The 26,776-nt window shown below is 44.6% G+C and overlaps 1 protein-coding gene across 1 annotated transcript in view; it reads left to right on the top strand.

The window, feature by feature from the left end:
• The window catches only part of LOC117518145, a 27,460-nt gene extending 684 nt beyond the window's left edge, over window positions 1-26,776 (top strand). The window contains exons 3-4 of the mRNA XM_034179206.1: window positions 22,037-22,124; window positions 26,073-26,776. Coding sequence (XP_034035097.1) covers window positions 22,037-22,124; window positions 26,073-26,591 — 607 coding nt within the window. The 3' untranslated portion in view covers window positions 26,592-26,776. The remainder of the gene's footprint in view (window positions 1-22,036; window positions 22,125-26,072) is intronic.

Below are 26,776 nucleotides of genomic sequence, written 5' to 3'. Positions count from 1 at the left end.
GTGTGCGTGGAACACACCAGAATGAGGGTGTGACCAAGGAGAGGGAAATGCCCACCACCAAGAAACAGGAGATACAAACAAGAGAGACAGGGACAGTAAAACCCAAGCAGGAAAAACCCCCAACAAGAGAATAAGTCTACAAAGAAACAAATGTGGCAAAAGCATGAAACCAAAATCAGGCCGAACCTCACATCTTGACAGCTTTTAACATTTCAATAATTTCTCAAGCTTTTGTTGATGAACTGGAGATTCTCTGCCCATCTTTCACTCTTCAAAGACTCAGCCTTTCTTAGATATTGCTTTTGTCCCAAATCACGATTAGAACTCTCTGTGGGTAAAATAATGTATTCTTTTTTTAGCCTCTTTACAAGCTGCCCAATCTAAATGTCATTTGGAGGTGTGCCAAATCAACCTGCAAATCCATATCGGTTCTGCTGTGGCAACCCTAAGTGGAAAAAGGGAGAAGCTGAAAGATCTTACTTTTAGCAGCCTGTAATTAACCTTGTTCCAACTTTTACGTAAAAATCATCAACATTTATTTATTTGTCTGTTTGTCTGTCTGTTAGCAGGATAACATCAAAACTACTGCACAGATTTGACGACATTTTCACCACAGATACATAATAGGCCATGGAAGACTCCATTTAAACTTTGAAGGTGATCTGGATCCGGACTCTGTATCAAGATTTCACTTTTTATACGCCTTGAAGGATTACGTCAAACTACTTCATGGATTCTCACCACATTTGTACCACAGACAGATATTAGGGCATGGAAGACTCCACTGAATTTTGGAGGTCATCTGGATGTGGATTCTGGCTCAGGATTTCACTTTATAGGCTTTGAAGGATTACGTCAAAACTACTTCATGGATTTTCACCACATTGTACCACAGACAGATATAAATGCAGGAACGGATGTGTTAGTAACAAATCAGAGAAAGCAGAAAGCTGTGCACACAAAATATGTGGTTGAATTGCGCATGAAGCAGAATCGTATGTTACAACTATTTGCGCACACCAGCGGCTGAAAGACAGAGTGTGCACTGTGAGAGCCCATTCAATCCCTGTCACGGCAGGTGTCGGCCAAATTCCAGGTATCACGCATAAACATCTAACACTGCTCGCTTGGCACTTAGAAAATGTGTGGTCATTCGTACTATTAGCACGAAAACAGTCAGCAGACAATCACTTTCAAGCTGGTGGTAAAATTTGTCTAAGTGCCCCCATGACCGTTGAGTTGCCGAGTCCACATGTGGCGTGCCAGAGTGTCGGCTCCCCCCACAACACGTGTGCATGTGTTTCACGCCCCCTCCCAACACATGGCGTTGGTGTGATCCGTGAGCCCCCTGCAGATGAGGCACATCTCATCTGTTCAGATGTGAAACCTTGGTCTGTGCGCTAAACGGACAGAGGTATGGCTGGATGCCAACAGCTGTTACAGCTGTTGAGACATCTCTGGTCCTGGACGTCACAACTGCAGAACACGTACTGTGTTTTGACGGCATGCGCATGTGTGTGCTTGCTGTCCTCACGTGGAAATACATAAAAAAAACATATATCGCTTTTGCGACGGGCTAGAGCAGGGCTATTCAACTATATTTATCCGGGGGCCAAATTTATCAGAATAATATGACCAGTGGGCCGGACATTCTCGTGACCTGTACTATTACTCTCGAATGTACAATTGAGATAAATGCTACTTAATTTCTTTTGCCCTTTTTGTTTTAACAGAACATCAAAAGTATATATTAATGAAGTCACTGAGTATGGGAAAGTGCAGCAGCCTGTCATTAAGATCACATGTGAAAATGTCCAGTTTTTTATAAAAGCAGTCAGCTTTTCAACCAGATCAGTCACTGTTTTATCCCTCCCCTGAAGACCTCAGATTAAGACCATTCAAATGATGCATGATATCACTTAAAAATCACATTTCTGAGACAAATTTCTCATCCAGCATTTTTGTCAGAAATATTTCAGCCTTCTTGTGCTTGCATTCACATAGAAAGGTGATCATTTCCTCCCTCAGTTCACAGACCACCTGACGTTGTTGTATAAAAGTAGGTCAGAGTGCTCAGCTGACATAGTCTGCGAAACAACCTGTGCTGAAGAGAAGACAGCCTTGACGTCTTTCACGGGCATCTCTCCCAGTCACTGGTTCAGATATGTTGATGACACATGGGTTAAAATCAAGCAACAGCAAGTTGAGGACTTTACAGAACACATCAACTCGGTGGACGCCAATATCAAGTTCCACACGTGAGGATGCCAGAAACAACCATTTAGCCTTCTTGGACTGTGATGTTACGATTGGAGAGACAGGCAGCTCCAGACAGGGGTTTACAGAAAACCAACTCACACTGACCAATATCTGCTCTTTGGCTCAAACCACCCCCTTGAACACAAGCTCGGGGTGATCAGGATGCTTCAACACAGAGCCCTACAGGTGACCACAACTGCAGAGGGAAGGGCTAAAGAACAACACGTGTCCGGAAAGCCCTCACAGTATGTGGGTACCCACGATGGTCCCTGGACAAATGCAGAAGTCCCAGAGAACAAAGAGACCAGATAGACAGGAGACGAAGACAAGAAGAAGAGGATTGTCTCTCCCTTATTTAGCAGGAGTAGGGGAAAAACTACAGAGGATCTTCAGACAGCACAAAATCCCAGTTTACTTTAAAGTGGTTAACACCTTGAGACAGAAATTAGTTCACCCTAAGGACAGGATCCCTAGTTACAAACAGAGCAATGTAGTGTATTCTATCAGATGTCAGGAAAACTGTAACGAACACTACATAGGTGAAATGAAGCAACCTTTACATAAAAGGCTATACCAGCACCGCAGAGAGGGCACCAGTGGACCTCAGTCTGCAGTTCATCTCCACCTTAAAGACACTACCACACGTTTGAGGACAAGGAAGTTAAAATATTAGAGAGAAGAAATGGTTTGAGAGAGGGGTCAAGGAGGAATTCTTTGTGAAACGTTTGAAACCCAGCTTTAACCGGGGAGGGGGTCTGAGACACCCTTTATCCCCTGTTTACAATGGGGTACTCAGGTCAAAGGAGTTTCAGTCTTTTGTTCATGGTAATGAGTCATTCACGTCATCTAGGGAGCCATCAGAAAGGCATCCATCCCATCATTAGAGGGACAGATGTCCTGTCATTAGGTGTGCTAACTAGAGCACAATAGTTGCTAATTAGAGCTATTGTTTTGTCACTGGCCTATAGCAGTCTGCCTCTCAGTAGGAGGGGTCTGGTTAGGTTTAAAACTCCAGCTTTTGTGGGCTTCTGTTTTATTCTTCTCTACAAGAGTCAGACAGAAGTCAGACTTCCAGAGCAAGAATTTTAGCTGAGGAAGCTTCTGTGATTTGAAGCGAAACGTCCTTGCGTCAAGCAACCCAGTCCAGTCGAAGATTCAAGCTTCTCTACTGTGCTGAAGACTGGATGTTGTTCTGATAAAGTTCACTGCAGCAATCACAGAGTCTGTGGCACTTTTCAACTCACCACTAAGCTGACAGCAGAGGACACTGGTGAATGAGACAGTGGACAGACTGTAGTTTTGGTGCAGAACAGTCGTGCAGACAGTCGTGCAGACAGTTCTTTGACGCTTCCTGCCATTGAGGGAGCTCATCTGTAAACAGCAGGTTAACACGCTCCAGGTCCAGTCCAGTGTCTTTAAAAAGCAATATCTTTTGGAAAATTATTTCCCCTGTTGTTTGTCCTTCCCGTGGAATTAGGCCCAAACAGATCCTCCTTGAAACAGTCACTGTTGAAAAACCGCACATACAAACAAAGTTGTGCTGTATTGGAGCTGTCAGTTGACTCATCCACAGCCAGCAATATGAATTCAGCTTTCTTCAACTGACTTAGAAGAGTCTTGAAAATGTCTGTGGCTAAAACATCCAGTCATCTTGCAGCTGTTTTATCTGACAGAGGGATTGACTAGATTGAAGACTGTACCTGCTGTTTTAGAACTCAGAACTCAGAAGAAGTTTATTGCCATTGCCATGAACAGATTCATAGACTAGGAATTTGCTTTGGTATAATGGTGCAACATTAAACAGAGAGCAATATAAAATGCTAAGATAAAATATGTGCTAAAATAAGATAAAATATAAGATAAAATATGAAATATGAAAGGCTATGTGCAACGTCTCAAACAGAACAGTGCAGTGGGAGGAGTGCAATTAAAACCAAAGTACATTGTCTAAAGTGACCCGTGATAAAATGATAAAGTGACAGAGTTAAGGTTAAGGTGACTGAGTTATGAAGTGTTCATGAGTCTAACGGCAGAGGGGAAGAAACTGTTCTTATGGTGGAGGTTCTGGTCCGGATGGACCGTAGCCTCCTGCCCAAGGGAGTGGTTCGAATAGAATGTGTGCAGGGTGAGAAGGGTCAGCTGTGATCTGACCTGCATAGCCCAGAGTCCTGGAGACGTGCAGGTCGTGGAGAGATGGAAGGCTACAGCCGATCACCTTCTCAGCAGAGGCCACAATGCGCTGCAGTCTGTGTCTGTCCCTGGCTGTGGCCCCGGTGTACCACACCGTGATGGAGGAGCAGAGTATGGACTCGATGATGGCCGTGTAGAACTGCACCATCAGCTGGACAGGCAGCTTGGCCTTCTTCAGCTGCCGCAGGAAGTACATCCTCTGCTGGGCCTTCTTGATGAGGGAGTTGATGGTTGACTCCCACTTGAGGTCCTGGGTGATGGTGGTGCAGAGGAAGCGGTGACAGTCCACAGTGGTGATGGGGCTGTTGGTGAGGTCGAGGGAGGGCGGGGGAGCTGTGGCTTTCCTGAAGTCCACGATCAGCTCCACTGTTTTCTGGAGCATTGAGCTCCAAGTTGTTGCTGCTGCACCAGGTCACCAGCCTACTCCCTCCTGTAGGCAGGGGTGGGATAAAACCAGGCATTCGAAGGTCTTCATAACTACAGACGTGAGAGCCACAGGCCTGTAGTCATTAAGTCCAGTGATGCGGGTTTCTTGGGGACTGGAACTATGATGGAGGACTTGAAACAGACTGGAACATGGCATGACTCCAGGGAGGTGTTGAAGATCCCATGAAGACTGGGGCCAGCTCATCAGCGCAGTGTCTCAGGATGGCAGGAGAGACACAGTCTGGGCCCGGGGCCTTACGTGGATTCAGCCTTTTGAAATGTCTTCTCACATCCTCCTCTTGGACCGAGAGGGCAGCGGAGGCAGGGGGGAGCAGCGGTGAGAGGGGGGAGGTCCAGAGTGTTTGAATATCCTGTTGTGTGGGGGGTGGGGAGGTGTGAGTCCATGACTTCAAACGTGAATAGAAGACGTTCAGGTCGTTGGCCAGCTTCAGGTCGTCAATAGAACAAGGTGCTTTGGGCTTGTAGTTGGTATCCTCTTTCACCTCCTCCACACAGAGGGCGAGTCATTGGCAGAGAACCTTTTCTGCAGACGTGAACTGTACATGGATTAGCCTTTGCCACCTCCTTGCTAAATCTGTACTTTGCACCTCTATAGCTGTCTCTGTTTCCTTCTCTGAAAGCCACCTCTTTCTGCCAACGGAGCTGCCGGAATTTAGGTGTGACCAGGGTTTGTCATTGTTATATCTCACCCTGGTACGCTGTGGGATGATGCTGTCTTCACAGAAATGAATATACGACATCACAGTGTCCGTGTAGTCATCTAGACTGTCTGTTGAAGCCTCAAACATATCCCAATCCGTAGTGGCCAAGGCCTATGCCCGCGGTAGCTCTCTACAGCTCATTGCGCCACACTTTAGATGTCTCACAACAGGTTTAGAGCGTTTTAGTCTCTGTCTGTACGTGGGGATCAAGTGGACCATCACGTGGTCTGAGAGTCCCAAAGGTGCACGGGCCACCGCGCGGTAGGCCCACTCACTGTCGTGTGACAATGATCTAACTTGCTCCTTCTCTGGTCGGGCATTTAACAAACTGTTTGTATTTTGGTAATTCCTGACTGAGATTAACTTTGTTAAAATCACCGAGAGTTATAACAAGGGAGTCCAGAAAGTCTCTTTCCACGCTCATAATCTGATCCGCGAGCGCGCGCTCAGCCTCGTGCACGTCCGCACTCGGTGGAATATACACGGAGCAAAGTATGAAGCCGTTAATCTCACGTGGAGAGTAGAACGGTCTGCAGTTTATAAGGAGATATTCCAGAGAGGGAGAGCAGTGTTGGGAGATCACAGGCACATCGGAGCACCAGGCGTGTTGATATAGAAGCAGAGTCCTCCACATCTTGTTTTTCCACCGGAGACTGCTTGGTCTCTGTCTGCGCGGAGGAGTTGGAATCCCTCTAGTGGAGCGCGCAGTCCGGTGTCTGTTGCATTTCACCACGTCTCCATGAAGCACAGTAGACAAGATGAGGAGAATCTCTATTCTTCTTTATCAGCAGTGCCAGCTCATCCATCTTGTTGCCGAGTGAGCGGATGTTGGAGAGAATATCCAGGTAGGGGCGTGCGCGTGCCCCTTTGTCTGAGGCGCACGAGAGCTCCAGCTCGTTTTCCTGTCGGCCGGCGTCTCTCTTTTGGCCAAAAGTGAACCAGTTCAGCTGCAGGCCCTAAAAAAACTGGCGTAATGTCCGTGGGTGTTGATGATCTGATGTTTAGAAGCTCCTCGCGGGTGTTGTAGGAGCACGATGACACACGATTTACGCACAAAAACAGACAAAACAGGAGAGCACTAAAATACCAGGGTGCCTTCACAGCGCCATCTTGGAAAAAAAAAAAAAAAGCTTGTTGTCTGTTCTCTTTTTTTCCAAGAAGAAGAGTAAAGGAAAAAAAACGCTTGTTGTCTTGGTCTTTTTTTTCCAAGAAGAAGAGTAAAAGAAAAAAAAAAGCTTGTTAGCTTGTTGTCCGCTACCACCTTGTCGACGGCATCTAATATGCATTCTTTCCGTTTAGAAATCAGTGAACAGCATTTTCTTTTTAGTTGGTAAGGTTAGACCTTACCTGTGTGAAGCGCCTTGAGGCAACTCTGTTGTGCTTTTGGCGCTATATAAGGAAATAATTGAAACTGAAATAAATTTTTATCAAGAACCGCAACATGCAGGGATGCTGCTGTTGTCTTCTGTTGCAGAGTGCAGCTACGGGAGAAGACCTGCAGTGCTTCGCTTGTAGTTCATATTAAGTCCTTTTATTTTTATTTGATGAGCATCAGAACCCAGTGGATATTCATTGTCAAAACGGGATTGAGTCGTAATGAAGTGCCTCCGCACGTTATATTCCTTATTCACCGAGCAACAGTCAGACCACAGCAGACACATAGGATTGCCTTCGGCATTTTCTATGTGCACATATTTATCAGTCCAGTCATTATTAAATCTTCTATTTCGTTGTCAACTTTATGTCTTTTCTCCTTTGAATGTGCCATGTTGTCGTCTTCTTCTTCTTCTTTGTTTGAGTTTACTGGCGGTTTGCAAATCAATACGGTACATTGCCACCACCAACTGTTTTTGTGCCCACAATGCCTTCTCGTGAGGTGGGTCTGTTTCGAAACAGTGCTGACGTGCTGTAAAGGACTCAATGTGCCGCAAAGCGCCACAAAGTGTCGTAAAATGCAAAAAATTGACAAATGCGGCTTTGTAGCGGCTTTTGATCGTGTATTTGTTTTATGGGTAGATGGCCGCGGGCTGGTCCAAACTTATTAAAGGGCCGGTTTTGGCCGCAGGACACCAGTTGAATAGCCCTGGGCTAGATAAACAGACCATCAGTTCATGTGGACACGCAACAGGTGATCTCAATGTCACATTTTTCTGACAGGACACGCATGTCAGGCCGGACAATACGTTTATCTGCTTGTTGATTTAGCCATTTCACGCTCTGTTATAAGACAGGACCGTCTTGTTGTGCTAAAAGCAGACAAAAGACCAGGGGGGCCATGCTTTTTCAGTGGTGGCTCCTAACTTATGGAATGAGCTGCCCACTCATATCAAAATGGCCCCCACCCTGGATACTTTTAAATCTCATTTAAAAACTTATTTTTATTCCATGGCTTTTAATACTGCGTGAGAGTTGCGTGGTCTTCTGTCTCTGTTTTTATTGTATTCTACTGTTTTATATTATCTGATATCTTCCTTTTGTTTTTATATTTTTTTAATCTACTGTATTTATTTTAACTTTATTTTGTTTTTAGATTTTATCTGTTGTGCAGCACTTTGGTAACCTTGTTGTTTCTTAACGTGCTATACAAATAAAGGTGGATTGGATTGGATTGGATTGTAGTGCAGTGGTAAAGTTTCTGTCTGGTAATCAGAGCTTTTGTAAATTGCAGGTTCGAATTCCGTGAGTGGCATTTATTTTTTATTGAACCATGGTTTTTTAACCACAGGGTTCTGTATTGCGTTCCCTTTTATATTATTTATATCAACCCAGTGATATTCACTAACTATACAGCTGTTTTTTATTTATTTTTCTCCACAAAAGTGATGTGGTGCAACACATCCCAACTGCTCGCACTGTGTTTCTGCTCGCATGACACCGTTGCATGCACGAAACTGTCGCAGCAGGCTCGTTCACGCCTGCCCGTCAGCTCGATGTTTTTGTGGTTTGCTCATACGAGCTGTTCCGCCATGATTTGCCCTGATTTATACTTATTCATGCTATGTCTGAAGGGGCCCTAAGATTCACTGCATTTTACCTTGTCTGTTTGTTTGTGAACAGCCTGGAGCCCACAATTTTTCATATATCATAATGAAATTTTGATGGAAGAATCATATCCTGAAAGGCAAGAACTGATTCAGTTTTCAAGGTCAAAAGTCAAAACCAGGAAAAATCTTGGAAAATTGGAAAAATCCCTATCTTTAACATTGAATGAATATTCAAACATTCATAACTATGTAAAAACAATCAAATTTCTTTCATATTTGAGAGTGGTATGTAGGATGGTATCCTTTATCAACTGACAAAGTTTGATCCGGATCTGATTCAGATTACACATTTTGTGGCCATTTAAATTTTACACTGAAAACCCATTTAATGTATATTTTACATTATATCTTAATCAAACTGTACTCCAATCACTCGCATATGTAAAAGTGAGGTGCAGACTGGCACTCCACTGTCACCTGACAAAGGTGAGCCAGATTGTGGATATTGTGGACATTTTCCATTTATATTGAAAAGCCCATTGGTTGTAACAATTTGCAAGATTTTTTTTGAAGTGATTTCAATTTAAAGTTATTTCAACTTAACTAAAGAGTCTTGTGGCATTAACTCAGCTGAAAGTTGAAATAACTTTAAAAAATTATGCAAATGTTTACATTGATTTTTCTCATGAGGTAACAATAACCAATGATCTGTGAAAATGATCTGAAAAAGAATTCAGAAACCGAAAAAGTTGAAAAAAAAACCTGCCAACACCACAAAAAACTTTGATTCAGGTGCATGAACTAAATACATCCTCCTGACATTTGATTCATACTGTATCTTATTTAGCTTATGAAAAGCCACTTCTAACAGGACTTTAACACTGAAAATTTATCCAGGGTAAAATTTTGTGGAATTGGAAACTAGTGTTGGCGGAGGTTTGTGCTCTGCGAGTGCTGTACTCTAGTTTTGTCTTGTTGTTGTTTGACTGTTGCTTGTTTGTATTTTCATACCACTCCAACTTTTCCATTCGGGTTGAAACCCAATAGTTATTAATTTGAGTAAATTACCAACTACAACAATCCATTTCTTCAGCAGCTGTGGACAATAATTTTTTTAGTCCATTACACCACACGCTTTTTTTTTTAGAGTCATCTGTACTAAGGTGTAACGTTGTGATTACGAGTCAGGCCATTATCCATTTGTCAGCTCCTAAATTGCTAGAAAGTGAAAGTCTTATGTAGAACTACCAACAATAAACACGTTTGAATGTGTGTGCGTTGATGATGTTTGAACAATGTGAAGTATTTCTGTCATTTATTAGAGTCATTTATTTACCTTGTGTGTTATGATGTAAACAGTTGAAGTGAACAGAACAACCTCTAAAACACATGTTACAGCCAGTGGGGGGGGGGTGTCCCTGTTTCGAGCTAAAGGCTAAAAATATGTTAGAATAACTGCTAATACTACTACTTGCATGACACCTCCTGCAGTTAAAACCAGACTTCCTGAGAAAGTTGTCTCACTTTCCTCTTCTAGACTTTGCTGCAGGTCCTCAGGTGTCTGATTGTCACTGTGTTTGAAACTTGCTGGCAGCTTTGTGTGGTATGACACTTTTTTTAAACAATCATTTTAAACCCAGTGTTTGTGCTCATGAAGGTGATAGTGTGGCACTACTCGAGGAAAGTCCCTGCTGTGCCACATGGTGGTATCTCTGAGGGAGTGCCAGACTATTGGAAATATGATGATGAAATTGTGTGCAGAGTTCTCCTTCGCATAAACGCTGAGACCTAATCAAGCACTCGCCTGATACTGGAAACTTTAACTGCATGGAATTGTAGACTCCTCAAGTCGTGGAAGATTGACTACACATATGTCGTTCAGTGCAGTAGAAAGAGGAGACTTCTGAGGAAGATGCTTTTCTTCTTCCTGGACTGTGTGACGTGAAAGCCCGGTCTCCCTTTTTTTTTCTTGCCACCGTTATTTTGCTATTTATAATCTTCACCTTCTCCTTACGCTAACCATAACCAGTGTTAACCATGACCACCCCAGACCTCCCCTTTCACCCCACATTTTGTGCCCCCTTGACAAAATGAATTCATGCCCCCATTACGAAAAACACCCCATTTTCTTTCCGCCGTCATGAACCATAGATTAATGTACTTTTCGTAACCCGGTCCCATGAGCAGCCGTGAGACTGGGTTGGAAACTGATCCTTGAGGGATTTCAAGGGGAGTGTCTCTTGAGCAAGATCTATTACCATCATTGTTGCTCTTGAACTTTTTCTTCACCGGTGTCCTTTGAGCACATTTTTGTCTTCCTAGTGATTGTTTTTTCTTCTTTGGCACCAAGCACAAAGCACTTTTCAAAAGTTAAGTGTAGCTCCATTAAGAGAATAAGAGAATATGTTCCACCCATCAAAGATGATTCTTCACTTCAATGCTGATGGACTTGGCTTCATCAAGAACAATGTGATTGATCCTACTATCTAGTCTTCAAGATGTTGTGGAAGCCTTCTAGCTAATTATTGGGTGTTTTATTGATGGCTCAGGTTTCCGAACTGTATAAAAATAGTGGTCAAGACAACTGCAAAAATACTTATTTACAATAAGAATTTTGATTTCAAACTACAGATCTCAGTTGTTAAAGGTTTTCAAAAGCTGGTGCCCCACATCACTGCTTCCACCACACTAGGATCCACCATACTGGATCCTGGATGGAATCCATCCAGTTAGACAAACCGCCTCCAGCCCTACTTTCTGATATTAACCACCAGGTGATACTTGGACATCTGCTTGGCCTTTTCCATTACTGAAGTCTTCAGGAGGCACCTGCATGCTGGACCATGTACAGAGAAGCACGCCACATGACCAAAATGCAGAGGTGTCAAGTAACAAAATACAAATACTTCGTTACTGTACATAAGTACACTTTTTAGGTATCTATACTTTACTCCATTACTTATTTTTCTGCCTACTTCTGACTTCTACTCATTACATTTTCACACAAGTATCTGTACTTTCTATTCCTTACATTTTTAAAACAAACTGCCTCGTTACTCTTGGCTTCAGTTAATGTTTATATATATATATATATATATATATATATATAAGACACAACAACATGCGATGCCGGAGACATGCGCTCCTTTTATGAAGCCCTTAAGACCATCCATGGGCCAGCACATCAAGTGCAAGCACCCCTGCGCTCATCAGACGGATCCACCCTTCTGACGGACAAGGAAACCATTATGCAGCGTTGGTCAGAACACTTTGAAAGCCTCTTCAGTGACAAGCGCATTGTGCAAGAGTCGTCAATCAAGAAGATTCCCCAGGTGGAGGTGAAATGGGAACTTGATGACCCCCCAACACTTGAAGAGATCCGAAAGGCCACCACGCAGCTGAATCCAGGGAAGTCTCCTGGCATAGATGGCATCCCAGCAGAGGTGTACCAAATGGAGGTGAGGCAGTCCTCAACAAGCTTCAGATTCTCTTCTCCATTTGCTGGGAAAAGGAAATGGTTCCACATGACCTTCGGAATGCGGTCATTGTCTCCCTGTACAAGAACAAGGGCGACAAGTCCGACTGTTCTAATTACAGGGGCATCACTCTCCTCTCAATAGCAGGTAAGATTTTGGCTCGAGTGCTGCTCAACAGGCTTACCCCTACCATAGCGCATGAAAATACTCCCGAGAGTCAGTGCGGATTTCGGGCCAACAGGGGAACCACCGACATGATCTTCATCCTGAGACAGATCCAGGAGAAGTGCAGAGAACAGAACATGGCCCTTATGCAGCCTTCATAGACCTAACCAAGGCTTTTGACACGGTCAGTCGTGAGGGTTTGTGGAAGATTCTTGCATGCCTTGGCTGCCCTCCAAAGCTCCTCACCATCATCTGCCAGCTGCATGAAGGCCAGATGGGACAAGTGAAGTACAACGGGACTCTGTCCGGCAGCTTCCCCATCTCAAATGGCATCAAACAAGGTTGCATCCTCGCGCCCACTCTGTTCTCCATCTTCTTCAGCATGATGCTTCGTGAGACCAAAGAAGACTTGACAGATGGCATCTATATCCGCTTCAGAACCGCCGGAAGTCTGTTTAACTTGTGGCGCCTTCTGTCCCCACACTAAGATCACAGAACAGCTAATCATGGAGCTACTCTTCGCAGATGACTGCACCCTTGTTGCCCATACGGAGCAAGCCTTGCAGCACATTGTCAACTGTTTTGCTGAAGCAGCAGGAAACTGAACTGCAACAACAATATATATATATATATATATATATATATATATATATATATATATATATATATATATATATATATATATATATATATATCTCCATCCATCCATCCATCCATTTTCTTCCGCTTTATCCAGAGTCAGGTCGCGGGGGCAGCAGCTCAAGCAAAGCCGCCCAGACCTCCTGATCCACACACACCTCCTCCAGCTCCTCCGGGGAACCCCAAGGGCATTCCCAAGCCAGCCGAGAGATGTGTCCTGGGTCTTCCCCGGGGCCTCCTTCCAGTGGGACGTGCCCGGAAACACCTCTCCAGCGAGGCGTCCAGGGGGCATCCGGAAAAGATGCCCGAGCCACCTCAACTGACTCCTTTCGACGTGGAGGAGCAGCGGCTCGACTCCGAGCTCCTCCCGAGTGACCGAGCTCCTCACCCTATCTCTAAGGGAGCGCCCAGCCACCCTGCGGAGGAAACTCATCTCGGCCGCTTGTACTCGCGATCTCATTCTTTTCGGTCATGAGCCAAATCTCATGACCATAGGTGAGGATCGGAACGTAGATCAATCGGTAAATCGAGAGCTTTGTCCCCCTACTCAGCTCTCCCTTTCACCACGACGGTCCAATACAGCGACCGCATCACTGTAGATGCTGCACTGATCCGTCTATCAATCTCACGCTCCATCCGTCCCTCACTCGTGAACACGACCCCGAGATACTTAAACTCCTCCACTTGAGGCAAGGACACTCCACCGACCTGAAGAGGGCAAAGCACCTTTTTCAGGTCGAGAACCATGCCTCGGATTGGAGGTGCTGATTTTCATCTTGGACGCTTCACACTCGGCTGCAAACCGCCCCAGTGCACGCTGAAGGTCCTGATTTGATGAAGCCAACAGAACCACATCGTCTGCAAACAGCAGAGACGAGATTCTGTGGTTCCCAAACCAGACCCCCTCTACACCCTGGCTGCACCTAGAAATTCTGTCCATAAAAATAATGAACAGAACCGGTGACAAAGGGCAGCCCTGGCGGAGGCCAAAGTGCACTGGAAACAAGTTTGACTTACTACCGGCAATGCGAACCAAGCTCCTGCTGCGGTCGTACAGGGACCGGATAGCCCTTAGCAAAGGACCCCGGACCCCGTACTCCCGGAGCACTCCCCACAGGGTGCGCCGAGGGACACTGTCGAATGCCTTCTCCAGATCCACAAAACACATGTGGACTGGTTGGGCAAACTCCCATGAACCCTCGAGCACCCGATGGGAGCGTGTAGAGCTGGTCCAGTGTGCCGCGACCAGGACGAAAACCACACTGCCTCCTCCTGAATCCAAGGGTTCAAACCATCGGTCGAATTCTCCTCTCCAGTACTCTGGAATAGACCTTACCGGGGAGGCTGAGGAGTGTGATCCCCTATAGTTGGAACACACCCTCTGGTCCCTTCTTAAACAGAGGGACCACCACCCCGGTCTGCCATTCCAGAGGCACTGTCCCCGATCGCCACGCAATGCTGCAGAGGCGTGTCCAGCCAAGACAGCCCCACAACATCCAGAGACTTAAGGTACTCAGGACGGATTTCATCCACCCCAGGAGCCTTGCCACCGAGAAGCTTTCTAACCACCTCGGTGACTTCGGCCTGGGTAATGGATGAGTCCGCCTCCGAGTCCCCAGTCTCTGCTTCCTCTTCGGAAGATGTGACAATGGGATTGAGGAGATCCTCGATGTACTCCTTCCACCGCCCGACAACATCCCCAGTCAGGGTCAACAGCTCCCCACCCGCACCGTAAACAGTGCTGGTGGAGAGCTGCTTCCGCCTCCTGAGGCGTCGGATGGTTTGCCAGAATCTCTTCGAGCAGACCGATAGTCCTCCTCCATAGGCTCCCCGAACTCCTCCCAGACCTGAGTTTTTGCCTCTGCGACCGCACAGGCTGCGGCACGCTTGGCCTGCCGGTACCTGTCAGCTGCCTCTGGGGTCCCACCTACCAACAAAGATAAGTAGGACTCCTTCTTCAGCTTGATGGCATCCCTTAATTCCAGTGTCCACCACTGGGTTCGGGGATTGCCGCCGCGACAGGCACCAGAGACCTTGCGACCACAGCTACGAGCAGCCGCATCGACAATGGAGGTGGAGAACATGGTCCACTCGGACTCCATGTCTCCAACCTCCCCCGGGATCTGGGAGAAGCTCTCCCGGAGGTGGGAGTTGAAGACCTCACTGACAGAGGGTTCCGCCAGTCGTTCCCAGCAGACCCTCACGATACATTTGGGCCTGCCAGGTCTTACCGGCTTCCTACCCTCCAGCGGATCCAACTCACCACCAGGTTGGTGATCTGTCGACAGCTCTGCCCCTCACTTCACCGATTGTCCGAGACAGGTGGCCGAAGGTCAGATGATACGACTACAAAGTCGATCATCGACCTCCGGCTCAGGGTGTCCTGGTGCCACGTGCACTTATGGACACCCCTTGTGCTCGAACATGGTGTTCGTGATGGACAAACTGTGACTAGCACAGACGTCCAACAACTGAACACCACTCAGGTTCAGATCGGGGAGGTCGTGTGCTTCCCGATCACCCCCCTCCAGGTCTCACTGTCGCGCCCACGTGGGCGTTGAAATCCACCAGGAACAATGGAGTCCCCAGTCGGAGCGCTATCTAGTACCCCTCCAGGGACTCCAGGAAGGTCGGGTACTCTGCACTGCTGCTCGGCCCGTAGGCCGAGACAATGGTGAGAGACCTGTCCCCGACCCGAAGGTGTAGGAACGCGACCCTCTCGTTCACCGAGTGAACTCCAACACTTGACAACTGAGCTGGGACCCCAGCAATGCGACCCCCAGCTCTCCGCCCTCTCCCCGTGGGCGACACCAGAAAAATGAAGCATCCAGCCCCTCTCCAGGAGTTGGGTACCAGAGCCCAAGCTGTGCGTGGAGGTGAGCCCGACTATCTCTAGTCGGTATCTCTCAACCTCCCGCACAAGCTCAGGCTCCTTCCCCCCTAGCGAGGTGACATTCCACGTCCCAACAGCCAGGGGCTGTGAGCATGGACCGGGCCGCCGGGCCACCCGCCCTCGACCGCCACCCAATCCTCTCTGCACCCGACCCCCATGGCCCCCATAACCCACAGGAGGGCTATATATATAATATATATATTGTTGGGACATGTCTATCTCGGCTTTCAGTGCTTACCAGTCGAGTGAGTATAAAAGAACTTGTGGAGAGGACATGTCCCAACTTGTCCTCTAACACTCCGAAACGGAGGTGTTCCTTTGTCTCGCTTCATCAGCGAATCGGTCGTGACGCGCGAAGCCTCCGCGCGGCTTTCCATGACAAAATCTCTTGTTAAAAGTGAAATCTGACGGAAAATGGCTGATGTCCAGGTCTTGTGATAACCAGAGAAAGAGCACACAACGGTCTCGTATCCACAGAGCCATCAGCTTAGAAATGATCCAGTGGTTTGTGCCGCATCGTCGCAGCGCGGCGCACCGACCGTCCTTTAAAGGGGTCCTTAAACCTGTAGTTAAAGTCCTTATTCTCTGTGAAGCCCGTAAAATTTTCACTGAAAGCCAGATAAATTTTTCGAATGGTTTCCAGGTGCCAGTCTCTAACAGCTTCTGAAAAAATTCTGATGGAAAAAAGTACTTTTCATTCCGCCATTTCCAGACAATGGAAATCCGACGAGGGGGCGGGACCACTCCTTCCACAAGGCGTGCTCACAGGTGAATGACGTCACCGACAGGCGTGGAAAAACTCACGCATGCGCACGAGGGTTCAAGCATGTCTGACGTAAAAACATATGAATGAAATCCATATAGTTTTTGAAAAAATAAAAAGGTACGATACTTTATGGACAGACCTATATATATATATATATAATATATATATATATATATATATATATATATATATATATATATATATATATATATATATATCACGTCATGTGCACCTGTAATCTTTTCTGCAGCACGGCTTTGCTTTGAACCAATCGAAGCAGTGGTTCGCAGATTGAAGCAATGCTTCGACCTATTGCATCGTTTATTCTTTCTTTCTGTCCCTTAATTTTCCCCCGCTAAAACCCTAAAGAGCATACGTCTGTGATTATTTACCTTTTCTATGTTAAACCGACCTGTTATGGTCTTCTGAAACAGTTGATAGATGTATTTTATAACATAAAAAAGGGAGCGATGCTAACGCATTAGCATATCTATGGCATTTTCAATGTTAAAAGTTAGCATTTAGCAGTTGCAACCGTCATCACGTTCGGGTGCATTTGTTTTCAAATTGTAATATTTCATAAATTTATTTTTGTTTATATATTAATTGTTGTGAAAGTGTAGGTACACGGACCCACAACAGGGGCGTAATGAACGGACAATGGAGAAAGGTGAATAACAAGTTTTACTGTTGTGAAACGAGCACAACGAATACAACAATTAACAATTTGGGGTCGAATCCGCTGGTGTCGTGTGGGCAGGCTCGAAGGTAGGAGACGTCCGTCTCAGTCGAACCGGAACCACCCAGATCTCCTCTGCCACCGAACCCTGGAACTACTGGAACCGCCAAGTCCGGAACTCCCAGGTGGCCACTGCCTCCGTCGGATCCGGTACTGCTGGGGAGAGAGCAACAACACACAGGTGTGGATGCGACAGCACCCAGTAACGGAGAGGGAAGAGCCGCCTCCACCTCTTGTCAATATATAGCAGGAAGGTGATACTTATCCAAGCAATTTAGCTATCAGTAGTCAGCAGTCCTGAAAAGGTTTAACAAGTTTTAGCTGGTTATTCAGTATATGAATGCAGAGAACGTTACCTCAGTCTTAAGGCGATATCTCGGCACTGAGGTGGAGACGCCGTCCTGATGATATACCCCCGGGCTGAGTGGAGTCAGCTGTGTCCAGTAATGGGTGACAGCTGTCACCCTGACTGCTCTCGTACGGCGGCGGCGCCCTCTGGTGCCTGGAGCCCGCACTCCAGGCAGGGCGCCCTCTGGTGGTGGTGGGCCAGCAGTACCTCCTCTTCAGCGGCCCACACAACATTAATAATCTAATGATTATTATATACAATTTTAGATAAAAGGCAAAAGAACCTGAATAAAAACACAACAAAATATAAAAGCAACTAACAATGAACATACATAAATAAATACATACATACATAATAAATACATACATACTTACATACATAAGTGTTTCCTGTGAACACCTAGTGACTCTTACACCTCCACTTCATCCCTCTTATTTAATGACAGTTTGTTTCGGTCAAACCATTTTCAATGTGTTGTGATTTTCTCCAGAACTATCTGCCAAACTAGAAAACTGCTGCATCCTAGTAAGAGCAGAATACGAGGTCTGCAAAGTAAAGTAAGTAACGGTCCTTTTTATTTTTTTCAAAAACTATGGATTTCATATGTTTTTACATCAAACATGCTTGAACCCTCGTGCGCATGCGTGAGTTTTTCCACGCCTGTCGGTGACGTCATTCGCCTGTGAGCACACCTTGGGAAGGAGTGGTCCCGCCCCCTCATCGGATTTTCATTGTCTGGAAATGGCGGAATGAAAAGGATTTTTTCCATCAGAATTTTTTCAGAAGCTGTTAGAGACTGGCACCTGGAAACCATTCGAAAAATTTATCTGGCTTTTGGTGAAAATTTTACGGGCTTCACAGAGAATAAGGTCTGTTAGTACAGCTTTAAGGACCCCTTTAAGGACGCTCGGTGCACCGCGCTCTGAGCTGCGACGACACGGCACAAGCGTAATAATTTGTTATATATATATATATATATATATATATATATATATATATATATATATATATATATATAAACCTACGGTATTGCTCGAATATGAAAGCTGCTGACTGTTTTGGGCTCGCAGTCAGACACCTGTTCGCTTCACTTCCATGAAGAACTTGCTAACAGATGATCTGGTCATTAGCTGGTAAACTTTCAATCTGTGTGTTTTTTCTGGGATACAGGTTCAGACAAATTGTCATGTTAACCGGTCGGATATGGGAAAATACCAGATCAGAAATCAGCCAATCAAAGCATGCATAACATTGCAACCTATAATAAAAGTTTATATTATCACTTATCTATACTTATTTTCAGCAGTACATGCAGGGAGCTTCAAGGAACCACACATAGTCAGAGTAGTTTTTCTTTTTCTTTTTTTTACTGTATATGATTTCATATTATGACTTCTTTGTGATATGAACTTACTTGTACCAGTCAGTCAGTATAAACTTATGATCAAATCTACGTATAGCCACAATAGTAGAGGAGATATCGAGGTAATTTTTTTTTTTACAAAATTTTACTTGACTTTGACCTTGATCTTTGAACAATGTGTTCCCAAAGTTGATCATCAGAAGATAATAACTCATATTCCCACCAAGTTTAGCGAAAATCCATTCTGCCACTTTTTAGTTATTTTGTTCTCACTCACACACACACACACACCCACACACACACACACACACACACAACACACACACACACACACACACACACACACACACTAAGTGCACATTTTACACATGAGCAGTTACAATACACTGCTCATAAAGCAGGGCTCAGGATAATAAATATCATCTGCTCTTTGAGCTGATTTGTTGAACTGTGATAAAAACAGGGAAGGTTTCAAGTCTTTAGAAAATACATTTGTCTTCTTGTTGATTTGAGCAATTTCACACTCATTGTGATTGTAGTGCAGTGGGAGAGTTGTTTGGTAATCAGGTGGTGTGGGTTCAAATCTTGTGAGTGGTGTTTTTTTATCAGGGTTGTTTAACTGTGGGGTTCTGTATTGCGTCCCCCTTTATGTATTATTTATATTAACCCAGTGATATTCACTAATTATACAGCTGGTTTTTATTTCATTTTCCTCCAAATCAGCAGCGTGATGTGGTGCAGCTCGTTCCATAGAACACAATGCGAGCAGCTGCAGCAGTGTGAGCTGCTGTTCCTGCTTGAGAGACGCCTTTGCGTGCACAAACCATCGCGCCGGCGTCGTGCACGCCTGTCCATCGGTGCGATGTTTCGTGATGCGCAAATTCGAAGTGTTTTGCACTGTTTTGCCATATTTGTCCAAACGTCGTCCAATCTTCGCACTATATGTGAAGGGGAAATGGGGATTTGTTTTCTAAAATTCTCAAATCAGCATAACAAAACTTGACAAATGTTTAGAGCTGATCACCAGGACAAAGGTTAAGCTTTTATTTTATGAAGTCAATTTGAAATGAATGGCTTCCTCCTTGGGTGACAACATTTCAGGCTATAGTGGTGGAGTGGTCTCTTAGCGGTGGATGATGTTGCACGTCTATGATTCCTCCATTGCCTTCATCACAATTGTGACCTTCACAACAAAAGGTTGTTAATTCCTAGGTGTTAATTTGGACCTCCTTCCTCAATGATAGAAAATTGATGTGGTCCCAAGCTTGTTAAATATTTGTAAAAATCAACGATACAGTTGATTATGAGAACATGTTTTTTGAGGTAGTACCTCAGGAGGAACTTGATTTGTGTAAACCCCAAAAGTGTGCTCTGAAAACTTATTTAATTAGACCCAAATAATCATTCAGGACTTTTACAAGTAACTCCAACACTTTCTGGAATCTTCAGTGGCCGTTTAAACGAGGTATTCATCTTAGTGTATGTAGTGTATGGACAAACTGCTGGACATTATGGACGATGCCAGTCACCCTCTGCACACCGTCATCATCACCAGAGGAGCCTCTTCAGACACAGACTGCTCCTTCCCAAGTGCAGGACCAACAGACTGAAAAACTCCTTTGTCCCTCAGGCCATCAGGCCGTACAACTCCTCACTCAGGGGGAGGAGGAGTAACGGAAGACAGAGGATGGGAAGGAGAGGGACAGTAATAGCCAGTAACGAGTATTGATCAGTATGTCTGTATTTATATTTGTGTATTTATATTTATATTGGCAAACTGTTTTTCTTTTTTACTTTCACGTTTGATTCTCTGTGTGCATCTCTGTGTGAGGAGGAGGAGTAACAGGAAGACAGAGGATGGTAAGGAGGAGGAAAAGTAGTAGCTAGTAAGCCAATCACAAGCAGTTATTTCTGGTATTTATATTTGTATTTACATTTTGCAAATTGTTTTTACTTCTACTATTGATACTCTGTATGCTTCTCTGTGTGAGGAGGAGGAGTAACAGGAAGACAGGGGATGGGAAGGAGAGGAACAGTAATAGCTAGTAAGCCAGTGGCAAGCAGTTATTTCTGATATTTCTATTGTATTTACATTTGCAAATTGTTTTTTACTTCTACTTTTGGTACATACTCTCACGCGCCACTAAAGCTAGCTAAAAGTGGACGCTCTTGTTTTGGCTGAACAACTATACAGTTTTTGCATATTCTGTGTTAGTACGTGCCAGCGGGCGACGTGCTTGATGAATTCTCCTGCACAAAAAGTAGTTCCCAGACCTGCAATGACAGTGCGTTTTCATGGGTAACAAAAACATCAGGGGTATATTTGGCACAAGAAGTTATGTATCTCGTGTGTTTTTACGCCTAAATGATCGTAAGTCAATACTCACACTCATCCGGCAGCATCTCCTCATGTTGGCAAATTCAGCACCATTTTGCAAACAATCGGAAACTGGGTCAGGCGAAGGTATAGTCCGGCAAGCTCAATCTGTGGGTGAGCTATCCCACAATGCCAAAATAGCAGAGATACCACTCCACGAGAGCAGCACACTGAGCAGTGTGCTTTTGATACTCTGTGTGCTTCTTACCCTGTATGCTGCTATACAATGTTGCTGGAACTCAATTTCCCTGAGGGAGTCTTTCCAAGGGATCAGTAAAGTTCAATCTAATCTAATCTAGTTCTGATCCACAGAAAATCTGATGTCGTGAAGAAAACTGAATAAATCTACCAACGTAATAAAGCACACAATCCAGCGTAACACAGATATTGTTAACATGGATAGATATTGATAACACGGAATATCAATTGGGGGGGGGATGCCAACTTTTGTATTTTTCACACAGTGGACCAGAGCAGCTAAAGGCTCCATGATCAACTAGTTGGAGCTGTGAAATGCATTTATTTTCCTATAAGCCGTCTCCAACAACATTATTATATTTAAAGTGTTATTTGTTTATTGATATATATATAATATATATATATATATATATATATATATATATATATATATATAATGAATTAGAATTATTATTTGCTCTTTGAAATCTATTTTTTCTTTCTGTCTCAGGATCAAAGAGAAATGTCGAGAATGGGGACCTGCCTGTCTGTCTGAAAACCTAAAATTAGAAAACAGCATCGCCGTCAAACTACTAGAGGTAATTAAAACAAAGCCAAATATACTCAACAAAATATAACGCAACACTTTTGGTTTTGCTCCATTTTGTATGAGATGAACTCAAAGATCTAAAACTTTTTCCACATACACAATATCACCATTTCCCTCAAATATTGTTCACAAACCAGTCTAAATCTGTGATAGTGAGCACTTCTCCCTTTGCTGAGATAATCCATCCCACCTCACAGGTGTGCCATACCAAGATGCTGATTAGACACCATGATTAGTGCACAGGTGTGCCTAGACTGCCCACAATAAAAGGCCACTCTGAAAGGTGCAGTTTTGTTTTATTGGGGGGGGATACCAGTCAGTATCTGGTGTGACCACCATTTGCCTCATGCAGTGCAACACATCTCCTTCGCATCATCCGTGAAGAGAACACCTCACCAACGTGCCAAACGGCAGCGAATGTGAGCATTTGCCCACTCAAATCGGTTACGACGACGAACTGGAGTCAGGTCGAGACCCCGATGAGGACGGCGAGCATGCAGATGAGCTTCCCTGAGACGGTTTCTGACAGTTTGTGCAGAAATTCTTTGGTTATGCAAACCGATTGTTCCAGCAACTGTCCGAGTGGCTGGTCTCAGACGATCTTGGAGGTGAACATGCTGGATGTGGAGGTCCTGGGCTGGTGTGGTTACACGTGGTCTGCGGTTGTGAGGCTGGTTGGATGTACTGCCAAATTCTCTGAAACGCCTTTGGAGACGGCTTATGGTAGAGAAATGAACATTCAATACAGGAGCAACAGCTCTGGTTGACATTCCTGCTGTCAGCATGCCAATTGCACGCTCCCTCAAATCTTGCGACATCTGTGGCATTGTGCTGTGTGATAAACTGCATCTTTCAGAGTGGCCTTTTATTGTGGGCAGTCTAAGGCACACCTGTGCACTAATCATGGTGTCTAATCAGCATCTTGATATGGCACACCTGTGAGGTGGGATGGATTATCTCAGCAAAGGAGAAGTGCTCACTATCACAGATTTAGACTGGTTTGTGAACAATATTTGAGAGAAATGGTGATATTGTATATGTGGAAAAAGTTTTAGATCTTTGAGTTCATCGCATACAAAATGGGAGCAAAACCAAAAGTGTTGCGTTTATATTTTTGTTGAGTATGTTTCTTCTTTTTCTGTAAATGACATTTTCCACAACCTCATCAGCACCAATTTACCAGGCAAATATTTCTTGAAGTACATGATTCTCTTTGTTCTAAGCTGCTCTCCCAAACACATTTCAGAACTGGCTGCATAGCTTTGATTTTGCTTTCCAGGCATTCAAAATCACTTCCCTTCTGCATTACTAAAATTTAAAGGTCAGCATTCAGCTGTGATTCTTTGTATTCCCTTATACCCCCGTCACACTAGAGGTCAAATGAGTCCAAATCCCCTCTGAATTAAATTTCAGCCCACATTCCAGAAGTGTCAAGATGCATTCGGAAACGTCAGACAGCATTGTCAGAGCAGTCTAAACAGTCGGACACGGTCGTGCAGCCACCCTGAATGTTTTGCTCATGTTCAAAACATTTTCGGTGCAGTCGACATGGAAAAATATCAAACGGCAGCCGTGGTGGACTCTACTCTTACAGTATCAAAACAGCAGTCGGAACAGTCTTATTGTGCTCAAGTGACATTCGCCATGGACAGACACGTCCAATCCTGTTGTAAAACTCTGACCGCACAATCAGAATTTCGTAAAATAGGGCATAGCATCCACAAAGCAGACAGATGAAATATCGGGGTTTGACGATTTTATATTTTTACAAAGTCAACAGTTATGTTGATGCGGGACTGACTAAACACTGATGACATCATTAATAAAATTAAATCTAAGGGAAGGCTTTACATTATTTATCTGAAACCACAAATGCATATGGTGACGGCTCATAACACATATTATACAGAAACAACAACACTTGTAGGCTACAAGCTCCATTTTGGCATGAAAGAAGAAAACATTATGTTGTGGATATACAAAAAAAAAAACTAACTCAATATAGGATTCCGTTTGTAGTGCGTGTATCAGAGTGAATATTTTGTGCTAAACTCACCTTATTCACCAGGAGGCTGAAGACATCTGGGCATGCTTTATGAAGCTGTTATAGTTTTGAGAGCCCACTGTGGGCTCGTGTGTCTGGTTGAACCCATGCCTTACTTTGTTGTCATTGTTGTTGCAATTTTATCCAGCGGTGGATAGCAGTGACTGCTGGTGGTCTGCGGAGCTTGAGAGAACCACAGCAGTGATGACTCTAGTGAAGACCTCATTGTCTGCACTTTCAGATTGTCTGTAATTCATTCTTGTATCCAGATTGCACGTTATCGCACATCAACCATGTTAGCATGTCTGAGGAGTATGACACTGCTGGACATGTCCTGATCATCCAGCACCTTCCTGTACTTTCAGATTATCCATCATCTAAAGAGCAATGTGGAGTTGGATACACCCCAAAGGCACTTGCACTGTGACCCCATCGCAGAGAACCACAACAAATTAATGTAAAACAAAGTTTATTGTCTCAGAGTTGGTACTTAGCAACAATTTTTAACAGAATTCTAGGGTCATTCCAGACAGAGATAAGGCACAAAAGTGGTCAGTCCAACAAAGCAACAATCTGTCAAGGGAGAGAGGGAAAAGGATTTTGTCAAAATAGACTATGGTTGATACACAAAGCAACAACATAGCATGTGAAAAAATCTTTTAAGCATCAGACAAAACACTTGGGAGGTCAAAAAGAGCAGGAAGGTTGGTAAACAAGAAGTCAGTAACATGGATAAGACGCAGTGAAATACACTTAATAAAATGAGAAGAAACCCAAACAATCTTGCAGTTAGTGAACATTCTAACTGTGCTTATGAGAATAATTACATGTGGAAGTCTGGAGCCATGTACAGGCAGAAGCCCAAACCTGGAAGAAAATTGAACAAACAGAGCAAACGCCAAAATTAAAGAACTGAGAACAAAACATGGCATGAGGAAGATACTAAATGACGCACAATTTAGCACAAAAATCTGCTAAAACAACAAAACAAGAAAAACAAACCAGGATCTATAAAACCATGATAGCTTGGCCCCCAAATTTTTGGATTCCCTGGTGGGTGGAGAAAGGTGGCAGGAGCGATTTATGACTGAAAAATATCTGCAACTGTCAACGGGGAAATCTACAAAACAGTAGTGACACCAGCTTTGTTGTACGGCTTAGAAACTGTGGCACTAACAAACATGCACGAGGCAGAGCTGAAGAGGCTGCACAGGATTAGGAATTAACATATCAGAGGGACAGCTCAGGTGGGACAGTTTGGAGACAAAGTCAGAGAGGCGAGACTGAGATGGTTTGGACATATGCAGAGGAGGGACCCAGGGTATATAGGGAGAAGGATGCTGAGGATGGAGCCACCAGGCAGGAGGAGAAGAGGGGAATCAAAGAGGAGGTTTATGGATGTGCTGAGGGAGGACATGCAGGTGGTTGGTGTGTCAGAAGAAGATACAGAGGACAGGGTGAGATGGAAAGGATTTATCTGCTGTGGCGACCCCAACGGGAGCAGCCGGCAGAGGAAGAAGATTCAGCAAAAATGCTATGGTAAATGGGCTACATTCCTATAAAGCTTTTCCAGTCTGAGCGGATGTTCAAAGTGCTTTATGATGATGCCTTTCATTTACACACATGCACATACTAGTGCAACGCACTCAACTGCACATTGGGAGCAACCTTTGGATTAAGGACCTTGTCCAGGGGACTTAAGATTTTCCTGTCTTGCTGGGATTCAAACGGAGGATCCTCGGGTCTTCTTGACATCTTGACAACATTAACAAATAAGTAAAAAATTTCAGTGATGTAATGGCACATCTGGTGTAACAGCATGTTTGGTGTTTATTCATTACGTCAATGAATTTGTCAAATCTAAGCAGTCTTCCTTGTGCTTTTGGTCCCCAGGACAGCACGGCAGAGCCAACCTTCTGGGTTATCCACAGTGACCCTTCACTGTCCCTTATTGAGGAGATCTCTGAGGAGCAGAGGGAGGACATGTACCCCGTCGTACACACACAAGCCGTTCCACTTGGATCAGGACAGCTCACAGACGAGACGACGGGGGTAGTGTGCACTCCTGAGACGCTTCTTTCCCACAGATCGCTGGAACATGTTTGTTACAAACCTCACACCTGTGCATTACTGCTGTATGAAGAGGAGTCCAAAGAGATGGAGGAGGAGCAGGGGGATGTACCAGCGGGTGACCAGGATGGCAGATGCATGTTTGAAGGAAAATTGCATGGCTTACTGTGCAGCGTGCAGGTGGATTTCTCCAGCGAGTGGAGCTCTGAGGATAACACGGACACACACTCTGTGGATTTACAGCAAAGTGTCTCAGCAGCAGACACTCGTTTGACAGGCAAGACCATCCTGACTGGTGGCTACTTTCCTCAAGGCCCTGCTATGAACAGCACTACAGCCTGAATAAGACTACAACACGAACAGGACAACCTGCACTACAAAAGACATTTTTAAGAAAGCATTAGTCTAACGGCATTTCACCAAGTGATAATCTCAGCGACTTTATGTGTCCAGGGAACATGAGGCCTCCGGTGATCTATAACTGTGATTGATGATGTTTAAGCCAAATAAAAATCTGCTTTGACTGA

This window comes from Thalassophryne amazonica, chromosome 10 (genome assembly GCF_902500255.1).
Source record: "Thalassophryne amazonica chromosome 10, fThaAma1.1, whole genome shotgun sequence".
Lineage (NCBI taxonomy): Eukaryota > Metazoa > Chordata > Actinopteri > Batrachoidiformes > Batrachoididae > Thalassophryne > Thalassophryne amazonica.
The sequence above is the reverse complement of the archived record's forward strand: the minus strand, read 5'-3'. Positions and strand labels throughout refer to the sequence as shown.